The 16,911-nt window shown below is 45.9% G+C and overlaps 1 protein-coding gene across 2 annotated transcripts in view; it reads right to left on the reverse strand.

Annotated features, from left to right (window-relative positions):
- The window catches only part of CLPB (ClpB caseinolytic peptidase B homolog (E. coli)), a 143,312-nt gene that overhangs the window by 106,514 nt on the left and 19,887 nt on the right, over nt 1-16,911 (reverse strand). For both annotated transcript variants that reach the window (XM_010849493.1, XM_010849494.1), the window contains exon 3: nt 880-966. In XM_010849493.1, coding sequence (XP_010847795.1) covers nt 880-966 — 87 coding nt within the window. The remainder of the gene's footprint in view (nt 1-879; nt 967-16,911) is intronic.

A 16,911-nucleotide genomic window follows, 5' to 3' on the forward strand; every position in this document is an offset into this window, starting at 1 on the left:
TAAAGATCTGCTTGAAGGGAAAATGAAAATTGGCACCTCCCACGATCAATATCTGCGGCTGCTACTGAAGTGCCCAGTCTGCCTTCTTTAAAAGCATCTTTTTCTGCTTTTTCAGTCAGTTCTTTTGCACAATCACAACTAGAGACTCAAAGCATCCAGCCTGAGCCTGGGATCTGGCAGAGGGAGGCAGCATTGAGTTACAGTAAAACATAAACTCTGCAGGAAGCCAGACGAGGTTCTAAATGCTATCTGTGTGACCTCAGACAAATCACTCTGCCTCTCTGGGCTTCAGTTGTCTCAGCGGCAAAATTAATACATATCATGTGGATGGCTGTGAGTAGTAGAGCTCACTCTCTGTACAAAGTAGACTATTTCAACCTTAACCCAACAGCTGCATGCTGGGGCACTAGGGGAGTGGGCAGGAAAATAGCAGAGCCTGCAATGAGAGGGCAGAACACCCCACCTTCCCTAATTTCTATCAGAACTTCCAAAGGAACAGCCCAAAGAAGTCCTTGCTGGGGACAGTGACTGCGGACTGCTCAACATGAAAAGACACGATGGCAGAATCATGATGATAACTTAAACATGTATACTTAACCCCTAACAACAGGCTTCTCAAACATTTTGTTGCTTTGGTAAAGCAAACAACTTGCCTAAGGTCACAATGTCAGTGAATGATGGAGCTGGGATCCAGAGCTAGAGCTTCCCACTCCACATCTCCTGAAAGTTCCATTGCACCAGATGAAGAACAGTCCTTTAGGCTGAGGCCATTTCCCTGCCTCTGGAGAAGACAGCAGAGGGACAGGCCAAGGGTAGGAGAAGGTTCAGGATCATGGTCTGCAGATTCTGGCAAAGGGAGGGTGGAAGGAGATCTCTCACCTGTCGTTTCGGTTGATGGCTGCCACCATTAGTGCTGTCCAGCCAAGTCTGTGCCTTGCATTGACATCTGCACCTTCCGACAATAGTCTAGAGAGAGACAGAAATATTTTCAGTGTATGGTTTATCATGGACGTAAGAGTGGAAGACATGAAAAGTCAACAGGGAGGCTAGATAGATTTGGAAATAGTTATGGACCTCTGAGAACCAAATACCCATCCCAGCTCCTCTGGTCACTATCCTCTGACCCCACGCTTCCTCTTCCTCTCTCTCTCCCCTTAAATGAGTCAGCCTCCACTCTTATCCTTCCAGCATTCTGAGGAAAGAATGTGTCTTCCCTCCATCCAGAATGCTCTCTCTTTGACTCTCTGCCTATTTTAATCTACTTTCATGGGAAGTACAAAGTACAATCCTGGCTTGGGGGACTCTCCCCCAACAAGGCTCTCCTGACTCATCCAGTCCACAGATCTCTGTCCTTAGAATTCCTCCGTGCTTAGCACCAAATGTCCAAAGACACTTCTCATCTATGTAGCTACCAGTTTATAGAAGGATCCCATTTCTCAAGTTTATCTGTATGGTGGCTGTTTGGAATTGGAACTCTTTGAACCCAAGGAAAGATGGAAAGAGTGTTAGAAATGCTAGATTAGGTTTCTAGGAAAGTCCATGTGAACCTACTTGACTCTACATGCCAGTGCCTAGCATGTGGTAGGAGCTCAGCAGCTGTTGGATAAATGAACAAGCATGAGGTTTTAACCATACCCCTAAAAGCCTGGAGTATTTTAGGTCCTGGTAGCAGGAGACCCTATAATGTGGGGGTAGACAGAGAGAAGGGGAGTAAAGAGAACCAGCTCTTACTGAGCACCTCCCACAAGCAGGAACTGCCTGGGAACTTTGCACACATTCTCTCGTTCACGCTTCACACATGCTTAAGAAGCTGATATTAATCTCCTCTTTTCATGGATGAGGTAACAGGCTCAGTGAGGTGAAATGACTCGATAAAGGTCACAAAGCTAGGTAAGGGGCAATACTGTGACTGGAACCCAAGTCAACATGGCTCTGAAGCCTGAACCCTTCTCACCTCACCACGCCTCCTCTACATTGAACCTGGCTCCATGTAACATAGAAGACAAAAGACTAAATGGACTCCAACAAGTCAGCGTGATATGCACTTGGTCCTGTGCTGATTTCTGGAATAGGGGTGTGAGAAGACAGGGGGTTTGCCCTCGGGAATTTAGTTGTGGAGGGAAGACTCAGGACAATAGGAAACCAAAGCCTGTAGTGTGTGGTCTCCCACCAGAAGTGTTGAAGGAGGCCAGGAAAGGAGGAGACCAGCAGTCAAGAGCGTTTCACCAACAAGGCAGGAGCTGCGTACTGGGAATGGGTGTTTGGGGGAACTGGGAGGCTGTCTACTCATCAATGGGTTCCAGACAAAAGGGCACTGGCAGAGAGTCCAGATGCTTGGGGTTGAGTCCTAGCTCCATTCTTACGCCATAAACTGTAGTAGCTGCCCCTCTGGACCAAGCCAAGTCTAATGTCTGTGCTGTTGAAGTAAGCAGGTGATGAAGGCTTGGAAGGATGAGCAGACACAACATGTACTCATTTATTCACTCAGCCTGCGAACTCATTTGTTCCCTGCCTTTGCAGGCAATGAGACAGGCAGTTAAAGCCTGAGGGGAGACAGACCAGCAAGCACATCACCACACATCTGACGAGTGCTTGGATGGGGGCTGCAGGTTACAAGTGTACAACCAGGGAACCTAACCAAGTCTTAATGACCCATCAGGCCTCTCAGAGGAAGTGATGAGAACTGTTAGCCAGACAAAAGAGGGCAAGGGAAGGGAGGAATGTTTCAGGCAGAGGTAAACCCTCTCGATCAGAGTAGAAGGCAGCATGGGGGATAAGAGGCCCTGAAAGAGGTCTTACAGAACTGAGGCCGAAGTGTGAGGGTAAAGTGTTGAGATAGGAGGCTGGGAAACCCTCTTCTCTCACCTCTAGTTTGAAAGGTTTCTTCTGGGCAAAATCCTTGGCCTCTTACCTTACCACTTACTGTTAAGCATCTTTTATGCAGAAACAAGTGTCCACAGTCAAAAATGTTAAAGAGGCTAAGAACCCTGGGGGTAATTTTCTGAGACAAAAATCTCTTTTTGGATAAAACCTTCCCTTGTATAGCAGGTCAAGTGGTGCCGTGGAGAGCGCAAGGTTCTGAGAACTGAGAGACTGGAGTTCTGATTTTAACTGTGATTCTGGCTGGCAGGCTTCATGTTTCTGGCCCTGTCCACAAGACTAGAAAATCAGGAAGGGCTGAAGCAAATCAGAGGTTTCTGAGGGAAAGACATGAACTATGTCTTGAAGAACAGGAACAATTTAGGGGAGGAGGAGGAAATGCATGCCAGTCACGGCAAAAGACATAAGATACTGTTCAGAAGCAGGGGAAGCAATGAGAAGGTATACTCAAAGAGACCACCAGGCAGATCCATCCATGTGACAGTTAACAGCACAGGAACAGGCAGCTGCCAAGATATGCAGGGCCTAACAGAGGGTCTCAAAAGCCAAGCTAGGAGGACAAGGCAGTGGGCATAAACCTTTTCCAGCCATGGACTCCTCTGAGAATATGACCAAAGCTGATGATCCTTTCCAGAAAAGTGCATAGGTACACATACACTCAAAAAAAAAAACCACAAAACTTTCTTTACATACAACATCCAGAGGTTCATAGGTCCTCAGAAAATCAATAGTGGACCCGACATTAAAAACTCAATCTAAAGGGTTGACAAACGCCTGGCATGTGGTCCTGGGCTCCTGCATCTGAGTCAGAATTCGCAAATCTCTCTTAACAGCTCTTTCCTATGGAGCCCTTGAAAGAGCCTCCGCAACACTGGCTCCAATTAGCCACCATCAATAAAAGGAAACCTATTTGCCATTCTTTAGAGGCTCACCACAGGCAAGTGTGGTTGTCACTGAAGTTTGGGGTAAAAGAAATTACAGAATTAACCTAATAGCTTAAGCAAGCTGAGTCTAAAAGAAGACAGAGTAGAAAATGGGGACAAGGAGACCACTTTGGAAGCTGCTATAACATAGACCAAGGGAGATGAGCTAACACAGGAGTTTGGACAGAAGAAACTCAATGAAGCCAGAACCCTTTATGCCTTAATTGGGTCAGTGACCCGCATTTCCCTGCCTGGGCCCTGATAATTCTGGAAGCAGCACTCTTCTGGAGGCTGCTGCTGGTGTTAAGTCACTTCAGTCGTGTCCGACTCTATGCGACCCCATAGATGGCAGCCCACCAGGCTCCCCCGTCCCTGGGATTCTCAGGCAAGAACACTGGAGTGGGTTGCCATTTCCTTCTCCAATGAGTGAAAAGTCAAAGTGAAGTCGCTCAGTCGTGCCCAACTCTTAGCGACCTCATGGACTGCAGCCTACCAGGCTCCTCTGTCCATGGGGTTCTCCAGGCAAGAGTACTGGAGTGGGGTGCCATTACCTTGTGCTGAAGAAAAAAGATTGAGATACTTCCTCTTCCTGCCCCTTAAGGGCTGAGTGTAGTGTAATAAAAAGATGAATAGAAGGCTCTGGAGTAAGTCAGACCCGGATTCAAATTCTAGTCCAGCTAGATAATGCTGAACAAATAAATTCTGAGTCTCAATTTCCTCACCTATCAAGTAGGGACAATAATCTCTGACTTGCAGGGATCCCAGCCCAGTACCTGGCATATAGCAGGTACTCATTACAGAGTGGTTTTTGCCTGCCACCCTAACTTGTTTTCATCTCTGTGATGGAACAAAGCGATCTGGCCTCAAGTTGGTAGTGGCAAATTGGCAAGTACCCAGGAATTCTAAGACAGGGTCACATAGGATGACCTGGGTAGTTTGGCCAGGCCAGCGTCAGGCACTCTTTTGTTCATTTATTCAACAAACAGGCACACACTTACTCTGTGCCTGGCTGACGCTGGCTACTGAGAAGACAAGACAGAAATCCTTTTTTTCCCAAGACCTAAGCCAAGTAGGGTTTTCTTTTTTTAATGTGCATGTGTGTATTTATTACTTTTTCCCACAAATAACTGCATTTTAAAATATGTTCACATTGCTAAGTATATAACAATTCCATTTTAAGTTGTAACTTAATTCTCCACAGCACATTCATCAGAGATATTCCCTCTCTGCTCTCCCAGGCATACCAACCCAGGTAACATCCATCTCTTGGTCATCAAAAGCAACACTCAAAGAACATCCTGTTGCATATGCCCTTTTGGACCTGTGTGAGTCTTTTCTCAGGGCATGTACTCAGAGTGTGATCCCTGGGTTATGGGGTTTACACCACTTAATCTGACTAAATAGCACCAGAGTCCTCCTCAGGACAGCTGCTCCATCTACCCTCTCACCAGCAGGACAGGGGTGTTCCTGTGTATCATGGACACTTGGCAGCAGCCAACTTCCTAATCACTGTAAGTGCAATAAGTATAAAGGGATTTCATGTTATCCTTTTAATCTGCATGTCTCTGATTAGCAACAATTTGGAGCTACTTGTTGTATGCATATTAGCATGCTGAGGTTTCCTTTTTTTGTATACTGCAGGGTTTTCTTTTAAGAGGAGGAAATGCCAGGAGAGAAGGCTTCTCCAAACTTGCTATCCTTTCAATGAACAGAGTAGAAAGAGCACAGGGCAGAAGATCTGCATTCAAGTTCTAGTTCTGTCACCTCCTGACACCCCAGGAAAGGTATATTATCCTCTAAGCCTCAGTCTCTTTACAGGCCCACTCCATGGAGAGAGCAGCCTGGTGGGCTACAGTCCACAGGGTTGCACAGGGCCAGACACAACTGAGTGCACACACACACACTCACACACACAAGTACTGCAATCTGAGGGAAAGGGTTCTGTAAACCCGAGGGATCATTCCTAGGATGTAAATTTTACTGTAACGGTCCTGGAGTCCAAAGGCTGGAGTTCAGATTCTGGTTCTGTCACTTATTAGCTGTGACACCGGGGCTATTGATCCCTACTGTGCAAGGTGGCTGTAAGGATTAAAACAGATACCACAAGGCAGAACTCCACAAGGAGTGGGGGCACCTGGTGAATCAAGGAAGAACCAGAACAAACAAAAACCACAAGTGACCCCAACTCCAAACAACTTTTCCCCTTTTCAGAGCTGAGTGGGCCCCTCCCCTACTTCCCCCAGGGTGCAAGGCAGCCCCAAAAGTTAGGATTTCACAAACCCAGGTCTCCTCCATTTCATTTTGTTGCTTTGCAAGTGAATGCCCAGCGGGCAGTCATTTCAAAGTCCTGGGACAGCTGGGCGGGTGGATGCCTGCTGAGAGCAGCTGAAAGGGCCTCTGAGGCCTGAGAAAGCCACCCTTGCTCTCCCCTGTGATTTTCACCAACGGACAAAGTGCGGCAAGTGAATTAATCTCTTTTAAAAAGAGCAATGCTTGTGACAGAGCACGGTGTCTCCGAAAAGGTTAGGATTCCATCATCCCTGAGATGATGAGTGGAATGCTTAATGCAGGTTGCCACTCAGGACAGAGCAGCCTGTGGCCGGGGGCTGAGGAGTGGGGGTGGGCACCGCAGGCCTTTCTGGACGCACTCCAGACTCGTGGAAGGCCCTTCCCTAATGAACTAGGTCTCCTGCTTGGCAGGGCAGTGGTGGGTGACACTAATTGGGGGTGACCCAGGGGAGATGATGGAGAGGAAACCACACACTAGCAGTCCAGAGCTGAATTCAAGCTCGTGTACAACTCCCAGGCAGCAGCGCAGGGCATGAAAATAAATGAGAGACCCCTCGGTTCACACGCAGGCTGTGGCATTTATCTTCCTGCCCCGCGCTACTGCCTGGAAGCTGTACATGAGCTGGAATTCATGGTGGGCAGCCGTGGACGAACGAGTGACTAAGCTTCTCTGAATCTCGTTTGGTCTCATCTGAGTAACAGCTCATGCTCTCTGAGCCTGTTCCACAACTGCTAAAAAAGGGAGAGGACACCACCAGCCCTTCTCCGTATGTCACGCAGGGGCACCATGAAGAAACGAGACAAAAATATATAAAAGCACTTGGTATGCAATAAAGCATTATATAAATGGAAGAACCTATTTTATTGTTATCATCATTTTCTAATGAGTATCTACCCCATTTTATGGAAGTAACAGTAAACTAGGATGATATATCCAAGGCGCACATAGAACTCAGAATATAAGTGCTCCAAATTTTCTGTGGATTTCTAGGATGGTCTCAAATTCCCAGGCAAGGGCAATGGTAGAATAAAGGTTTCCTGCTTCTTGGCAGGACAAACCTAGACAGTGTGTTGAAAAGCAGAAACATTCTGCCAATAAAGGTCTGTAGAGTCAAGGCTATGGTCTTCCCAGTGGTCATGTACAATGGTGAGAGCTGAACCATAAAGAACGCAGAACACCAAAGAATTGATGCCTTCAAACTGTGGTGCTGGAGAAGACTCTTGAGAGTCCCTTGCACAGCAAAGAGATCAAACCAGTCAATCTTAAGGGAAATCAACACTGAATATTCACTGGAAGAACTGATGCTGAAGCTGAAGCTCCAGTATTTTGGTCATCTGATGTGAACTGCTGACTCATTGGAAAAGTCCCTGATGATGGGAATGATTAAGGGCAGAAGGAGAAGAGGGCATCAGAGGATGAGATGGCTGGATGGCATCCCTGATGCAATGAACATGAACTTGGGCAAACTCTGGGAGATGGTGAGGGACGGGGAGGCTTGTCGTGCTGCAGTCCATGGGGTCACAAAGAGTCAGACACGACTAGGTGACTGAACATCAACAGCAGCCCCAAAGCTGATGATTTCCACAGGAGAGTAACAAATCATGGGGGGATAAAAAAGCAGCAGCTATCCCATCTATCTTCAGGAGAGTCCAGAGGCTCTGGACCAAACAGGCAGCAGCAGTTACCTCAGGTGCGGAAGGGAGTCAAACTTTCACTTCCTACTGTGAATGCTTCTCTATTGTTAGAAGTTTTGTTGCTGTATTTTTTATAACAATGAACATATTATTACTCCTTAAAAAAAAAAAAAAAACAACTTTCTTAGGAAAAGAAAAACTTTGGACCTAGAGACTGTTATACTGAGTGAAGCAAGTCAGACACAGAAAGATAAATATGTAATATCACTTACATGTGGGATCTAAAAAAAAAAAAAAAGATATAAATTAACCTTTTTACAAAGCAGAAATCAGGGGCTTCCCTGGGGGCTCAGTGGTAAAAAATCCACCTGCCAATGCAGGAGACAAGGGTTTGATCCCTGGTCCGGGAAGATCCCACCTGCTTCGTGACTACTAAGTCTGTACACTACAACTACCAAGCCTGCATTCTAGAGCCCGAGAGCTGGAACCATGGACTCCCACGCTGCAGGGTGGCAACGACTGAAACCCGCACACCTAGAGCCTGTGCCTCGCAGCAGGACTAGCCACTGCTACGACAAGGCACCCCAACAAAGAGCAGCCCCTGCTCACTGCAACTAAAGAAACCAGCCTCGCATCAATAAGGACCCAGCACAACCGAAAATAGATAAAAAAAAAAAAAAAAACAGAAATCAAGTCACAGATGTAGAAAACAAACTATGGTTACCACGGGGGAAAGGCAGTAGGGGAGGACTAAATTGGGAGCTTGAGATTGACAAACACACACTATATACAAAATAGATAACTAATAAGAGCCTATCGCATAGCACGGGGAACACTATTCAATACTTTATAGTGGCCTGTAGGGAAAGCAATCTGAAAAAATATGTATATGTACATCTGACTCACTTCGCTATACAGCAGAAACTAACACATTGTAAACCAACTACATTCCAATAAAAAAATCATTTGAAAAAAGAAATCACTTTAAAAAAAAAAAGAAAGACTTGCCCCTTCTTCTTCCCAGAAGCCTTCCCTAAGAAAGCCTTGTTGGCTTATGCTAGCCCGTATCTACAGCTGTCAGCTTCCCTGTCCCACATTCCCAGTAGTCAGCATGACCCCCTAGAAATGCCTTGTTTCTTGACTCCTGGTGCTGGCACAGTGGCTCAGGGGCTGGACAAAATGCCTGTGGCATTCTACAAAATGTCTACACAGATCTCTCCCCTATACTCATATGCCTGTCAGTTCCCAAGAACTCAGGTTCCTGATACATGTGGAAGGTATAGGTGTGGCTTCTCACTCTCAGGGCTGAGGATACTTAGACACAGGCTGGAGGCCATGGGTTTTAGTCATGGCTCTCTCAACAACTAGCTGTGTGACCTAGACAAATCTGTCTCTTTGGGCCTCACTTTTCTCTGTGGTAAAATAAGGGAACTGAATTAAATGATTTCTCAAGTCCCTGCCAGAACTAAAATCTTAGGATTTAAAATACGCACAGCATCAAAGAAGTTGAGAAGTGAACTCCTAGCAGTCAGGGGCACCAGCGTGACTTCCAAAGAAGAGAGAACTCCTCAGGTTTGCTGTCTATTGGCGGGAGTGAGGGAGTCCCAGACAGGGATACAGGGCATTTTGAGTCATTCTGGCTTGATCAGCTCTTCTACTCAGGGGAGGGAGGTACCACTTGGTTTTTCTTCCTTCCTTATGACCAATCAATACAAAGCAGCCACTGAACTTCAATCGTGCATTGTTCCATCTGGTTTCCGGACCCTTCACATGACCTGCCCTCAGCTGCAGCTGGGGAGGGGCTTGAAGGGTGGGGAGCCCTATCCCACCTGCACCAGAGGCCTGGAAGCAGTGAGCCATGCAGACGCAATCATGATTGCTATCTGGGCTACAGGGCCCTGGCTGGAGCCTCACAGAAGGTCCTGTTTACAGTAATAACAGCACCAGGCCCTGCTGTCTGAGCAGAGGCAAGGTGCCTGGGGCTAGAATCCTCCATCTGTGCCTTATCTACCCGGTAGCCGTGGGCCGGGAAGGGTGGGGCGAGGGAGGAAAGGCTGCTCTCAGAACCCGGTGGAGGTTAGGTAATTCCAGGCAGGTCCCAGGGCTACAACTCCACAGACACGGGGCCTCTCTGGCATCTTTTGCTATCAGTCCTTCAACTGAACACTCTCTTTCAAGGGCGCCTCAGGGCCTTGCCCCTAGGAATCTCTCCAGATGCTCTCATTCCTGGTGAGGCGGCCCATCCCAGCACTGCCATACCTGGACTACTCCAGAGGGCAGTGGGTGGGCAGTGAGACGGGAGCACTGGCACTTACGCAGCACTGACAACAAGGAAGGTGCACTGCGTAACGTACCTGCATGCTTCATAACCAGTTAACTTCCAATCGCATAAAGTTTTTCAGTTTCTGAATGTAAAGAAGGATGTGCTGAGATCAGTCTACCCAATCCTTTCTTTTTATAGATACACATACAGAGGCTCAGAAAGCACCAGCCTTGGAACAGCCCGATATGGACATAAGCCTGCACCTGTCTCTTCCAGACTGTGTGACTGTGGGCAGGTCATGCTAACCTCTGAACCTCGGCCGTCCTACCTTATCAGTCTGGTAACCGAGGTAACCAAAAATGTACGTGCACTTCTAGTGTTAGCTATCATCATTACCACTGTTCTATGTGTTCAAAGGCACACAGCGGAGGAGCTGTATCAGAACTTCACTGAATACTGCTGGATTAAAAAAATAAAAGCCAAAGCTGGGGGGGACCATACTTTGTCCTATCTTTCTTATAGTTTCTAGCAGGAACTTGGCACATATTAAAGTGCATAGATTATTTTTTTTTAACTTTTTATTTTGAAATTATTTCAAACTCACACAGCACTTAAAAAATAGCATGCACACACACACACAAAACTCAGGTATATCCTTCACTCAGATTCTCATTACATTTTGCCTCACTCCTTTTCTGTTTTTTCCTAGACCATGTGAGAATTCATTTCAGACATCATATCCCTTTATTCCCAAATATTTCAGCACGTATTTCCTAGTATGAGGACATTCTCTTACAAAGCACTAACCAGTAATGATTAAATTTGGTACATTTTAACACTGACAAAATATTTTTATCTAATATACAACCCATACAAATTTCCTCAATTATCCAAACAATATGCTTTAGAGCAATCCACCCTTCACCCCAGACTCAGATATAAGCCAGGATCAAAACTGGAATCACACACTGCCTGTGCCTTCAGTTTTCTTTCATCTAGAACAGTCCCTCAAACTTTCTTTGATATATATTCATGATACACACATTTTTGCAGAATAAGGCTAGTTTGTCTGTAGACTTCTTCACTTGGGATAACAATTTATTGAGGAACCACTTCCTATTATTCACCTATTCACTGCACAAACTTTTCATGAGACTGGTTATTACAGGACTGTAAGCAGGATACCGAGGACTCTGATGAATTCTACAGTGTTCTTATCTTCAAGGTATTCACTGCATAGTTATTGGCAAACAGCTAAATTACAAGCAAGCACCTTGTGAGTGTAGTGCAGAGCAAGGGCCACAGGCATGACTTCTTGGAGGCAGAGGCATGAGCCATGCCAGAAAGGATGCGCAGAAGCACAGATTCCCTTAATGCACTCCTGGGATCTTCTATGGGAGACAGCTCTGCTTCCCCAAGCAGTATGTGCCACGGTGGGGGCTCAATAAAACACAAATCCAACAATACAAGGCCAGAAAGGGGAGGGAGTGGTCCAGGGCACCCCTATCTGGGTACCTCTATTCAGGGCTCTAAGTTAAGTCCCACTCAGCAGCTGCCGTGGTGACAAGAAGGCAAGGACTGTCTAGGCAGCTGAAGTGTGGGAAAGGGCCATGAGTGCCACCTACTGGCACCACAGCAGGCCTGTAGGCTGCCACAGAGGGCAGCTGGGTGTTGCCAGGAAGCCTGTTATCCTATGGCAGTGAGACACAGAAGTAGCCCAAATTTCTAAAATTGGGTTGGCACTTGAGCTACTACTGCTAAGCTCCAGAACCCTATGAGATTTTCAGTAAAAAAATGGACTGTGCAAAGCCAACCACAGTATCTGGCCCTCTAGATAGGAACAAAATTTGGCCTTCATTAATTCAGGTTTGTCCCAGTAACAAAGTAGGCTCTTCTCCAAGTCAGGCTCTGTGTTGAGCATTGAGGGTACAGATGAATCAGACATGGATCTTGCCCACAAGGAGCTCCTGGTCTGAACTGGTGGTGGGGAAATGGAACACAAATAAGTGTTTTAAGGATCACAGGTGCTCTGAAAGCTGTTTGTAAAGGGTCAGTGACCACACAACATGCTTAGCTCTTCCGGTCTTTCAAAACTCTTAAACTGTGGTATTCAAAAGAGTCTGTGTTTCTAGAGCAGCCTACTACGCACCAGGCACTTGACATTTATAATCTTATCTGGTCCTGTGATTAGAGAAGGAGTCATAAAGAGAGAGGATAACTGACTTGCTTAAGATCAAATAGTCAGTAAGTGGCAGCCTGGGCTAGAACCCACCCTCTCTCTATGGAACCACACTGCCTTCCAGGGTATATATCCCAACTTCTTCTCTTTTTCCACACACTTAGCCTGGGATCAGCACAAATATCTGTGGGGCCTAATCAGCTGACCCTGGTGAAAAGACCCTGACGCTGGGAAAGACTGAAGGCAGGAGGGGATGACAGAGGATGAGATGGTTGAATGGCATCACCGACTCGATGGACATGAGTTTGAGCAAGCTCCAGGAGATGGTGAAGGACAAGGAAGCCTGGCATGCTGCAGTCCATGAGGTCACAAAGAGTTGGACATGACTGAGCGACTGAACAACAATCAGCTGACAGAAAATGATAAAAAAAAAATAAAAAAGGAAAAGCCTTACATAGAAAGGAAGTTAAATGATGAATGGAGATACTCTGATTAGTTCTGCTGTCTAGAACCTTCTCCCTTGGAAGGGACCCCTTCTCTTAGACTGAAGATGAGAAAGGCCAGATCCCTTCATGGTAGTCTCCATAGTACCACCACCACTTTCACAGCTGCATGGCAATATAACACTGTAAAGTGGTCTTGACTTTAGGTTAAAACAACCTTGGCAAACAAACCTAATCAATAGGTCTTAGAAGTATAGGAAGTCCTAGTTCTCTGCAGACAAGCTTAACAGACTCTCAGAGTATAATGCATCTGCCGAGAAAGCTAATGCAAACTCAGGCCATGTTAACAGCCTCATAAAATCTCTAAAAAGTGGATCACTGCCCTGCTCTACACAATGATAGTCACGCCACACCAGAATTCAAATAGGGCACCAAAAACTTTGTGGCCATTTCATTACAAAATGATTAGGATGAGAGAAGAATTGAAACCACAGTTTGGAGAACCAAGGTTTATTTGGCTTGGAGCTATTAACATTCAAAAGCCTGGAACAGGGAAAGGGAGCTGTGTAGTCTTAGAGGACAGAACAAGGACCAAAGAGGCAAGCTGTAGAGAGAGCTAACTACGTAACAGCAGCCCACCAGGTGTCAAGCGCTATGCCAGGTGCTTTCATAATATTACCTTGGAATTCATCACAACATAAAGCATTTTTCTAATAACAAAGTGCTGTGTGTGCTCAGTTACTCAGTCATGTCCAACACTTTGCAACCCCAGATAACCTGCCAGGCTCCTCTGTCCATGGAATTTTTCAGGCAAGAACACTGGAGAGGGTTGCCATTTCATCCTCCATACAGAGTGCTTATGCTTACATTACTCCAACTGCCCAGAATGTCTTTCTACCTAGCTCCTTATATCCAAATACTAACATCTCCAGGCCCAGACTGAATGCCCCTCTTGTCTATAGAGACTTAACTTTTTGTATGTACTAATTACAATTCTCTTACCAATGTTCTTTGAAAGGCAAAGGTCATCACGATACATCACGATTCAATGCTGAATGGGGCATACTGCTCATAATGGGCCTTAAGAATAAATAAATACCAAATAAAATGTACAAATGACCAAAAAAAAAACTCAAGAAAAGATGTTCAACATCATTAGCCATCAAGGAAATACAAACCAAAACCACCAAGAGGTATCACTTCACACAACGGCTCTAATAAAAAGACAGTAACAGGTGCTGGCAAAGGTGTGGAGAAATCAGAAGCCTCACATTTTATATTGCTGGTGAGAATGTTAAAATGGTATAGCTACTTTGGAAAACAGTCTGACCATTTCTCAAAATGTTAAACACAGAGTTACCACATGGAGCAGTTCTACTCCTAGGTATCTGGCCAAGATATATAAAAACATACATTCACACAAAAATTTGTACACACATGTTCATAGCAGTGTTATTCATAACGGCTGAAAAATGAAAACACAAATGTTCATCAACTGATGAATGTGTAAATAAAATGTAATATATCTATACATGGAATACTGTTCAGTCACAAAAAGGAACAAAGTACTGTACATGCTACAACAGAGGTGAACCTCGAAAACATAATAAGTGAAAGAAGCCAGTCATCAGAGGACAAATATTGTATGAGTCCATTTATATGAAATACCCGTACAGGGAAATCCAGGGGAAAAGAAAGTCAGTTAGTAGTTGCCAGAGGCCGGGAGAGCGGGGAATGGGGAGCGAATGCTGATGGAACTGGGTTTTGGTGGGGGAGGGGGGAGGTAGTGATGAAAATGTTCTGGAATTAAGACACAGAGATGGTTGCATAATCTCATGTCTATATTAAAAAGCCACTGCACTGTATCCTTTAAAAAGATGAATTTTATGATGTGTGAATTATATCTCAAAAGGAAAAAGAATAAGTGAATGAGTAAATGTTTACTCAGAGTAAGCTTATTACTCAGGAGATAGAGTATCCCTCACACCTAGAGGAGCCCAACTGCGGACTGGATGGTGCCCATCAGAGAGCCTGAAGAGGAGACAAGAACACTGGAGCGGAAGTGAGGCTGAAGACAACAGTGCCCTGGGTTCTGTCTGACCCATCAGGGGCTGTACCTGAGTCCCAGTGGCCCTGGGAAGGATACTGTTCTGCCTGCTGGACTCTGACCCGTGGGGATTCCATGGGGCTCCTCCAACTATGTGTGCTTTACATTTGGTCCTGCTCACTATCTGCAAAGGCTGGTCAAATACACAGATTTCCCAGGAGGCCTGGGCGCTATCCCCAGAAACAAAAGGGCATTGAGATGGAAGCCTGAGCTCAGCCTCAGAGAGGGATTCTTATGCAGCCTTCCTGGGCCTCCCATCCACATGAATGGAGGATCATGGAGACCAGTCAGTCTGCCCAGCTGCTGGACCCTGCTGGGGAAACTCTGGAGAATAAACAAGGTTTCATTCAATCAGTCAATCAACTGGCCAGACTCCATCTGTACTGTGTGCTTTCTGAGTGCCCAATCAGCCTTGTGTGAGTAGCCATGGTGGAGGCAGGAAGAGATGCTGTCCACCTGGCTGGGACAGCATGGCCTGGGTGAGGAGACACAGGCATGAAGCAACTGTGGAAAAAGACAAGGAGGTGAAGACTCAACATGATACCATCTGGCTCAGACTTTGAGGCTTTGGGAATTTTGATAAGTTAACTGCAATGAGAAAAGCATACATTTTGCGTTCATGTGGAACTTGGTTTAAATCACAGCTCTAGTCCTTATCAGCTGCAGGGTATTAAACGCACAGTTGTGTCCAACTCTTTGTGACCCCATGGACTGTAGCCCGTCAAGCTCCTCTCTCCATGGGATTCTTCAGGCAAGGATACTGGAGTGGTTTGCCATTCCCTTCTTCAGGGGATCATTCCGAGCCCAGGGATTGAACCTGGGTCTCCTGCACTGCAGGCAGATTCTTTACCATCTGAGCCACCAAGGAAGCCCATGTGGAAAATGGTCACAGCACAATCTGTTTTGCAAAACTGCAGCAAGAACTGAAGATAATACATATACAGTATCTGGTACTCTGCCTCGTGCACATACACAGAATGGGTATCTAATAAACAGCAGCTATTACTACTAGGGAAGGTGAGCTTTCTGGAAGAAAAAGGGCTTGAAGGGGGCAATAAAATATGAATTGGATCTAAATAAAAGAACATGGGTGGAGTTGGAAGCACTACAAAAGCTAACAGGTAGGAAGAAGTAAGCTGCATGTTTAGGACCAGAGAAGCCAACTCTGACTGGAATGGGGGTTCCTGGGATGGAGGGGAGTCGGGCTTGGCTGGCAGGAATGCAGGGCGGGGAAGAGAGGAGGGGCGCTGTCAATGAAGAGCAGAGTTGAGAGCAGGAGAGATTAGGGATCTAGATTTGACATTCATCTTCAGGAACCTTGTACAGTCCTAGTAAGGCAGATTGAAATGGTTCTCCCTTGAGCTACAAAACATCTCCCTAAGCCTGGAAGCTTACTCCTTGGAAGAAAAGTTATGACCAACCTAGATATAGGAAAAGGAGTACGTCAAGGCTGTATATTGTCACCCTGCTTATTTAACTTCTATGCAGAGTACATCATGAGAAACGCTGGGCTGGAAGAAGCACAAGCTGGAATCAAGATTGCCGGGAGAAATATCAATAACCTCAGATATGCAGATGACACCACCCTTATGGCAGAAAGTGAAGAGGAACTCAAAAGCCTCTTGATGAAAGTCTAAGTGGAGAGTGAAAAAGTTGGCTTAAAGCTCGGCATTCAGAAAACAAAGATCATGGCATCTGGTCCCATCACTTCATGGGAAATAGATGGGGAAGCAGTGGAAACAGTGTCAGACTTTATTTTTCTGGGCTCCAAAATCACTGCAGATGGTGACTGCAGCCATGAAATTAAAAGATGCTTACTCCTTGGAAGGAAAGTTATGACCAACCTAGATAGCATATTCAAAAGCAGAGACATTACTTTGCCAACAAAGGTCCGTCTAGTCAAGGCTATGGTTTTTCCTGTGGTCATGTACGGATGTGAGAGTTGGACTGTGAAAAAGGCTGAGTGCCGAAGAATTGATGCTTTTGAACTGTGTTGTTGGAGAAGACTCTTGAGAGTCCCTTGGACTGCAAGGAGATCCAAACAGTCCATTCTGAAGGAGATCAGCCCTGGGATTTCTTTGGAAGGAATGATGCTAAAGCTGAAACTCCAGTCCTTTGGCCACCTCATGCGAAGAGTTGACTCATTGGAAAAGACTCTGATGCTGGGAGGGATTGGGGGCAGGAGGAGAAGG

Source organism: Bison bison, unplaced genomic scaffold (genome assembly GCF_000754665.1).
Source record: "Bison bison bison isolate TAMUID 2011002044 unplaced genomic scaffold, Bison_UMD1.0 scf7180017864284, whole genome shotgun sequence".
Lineage (NCBI taxonomy): Eukaryota > Metazoa > Chordata > Mammalia > Artiodactyla > Bovidae > Bison > Bison bison.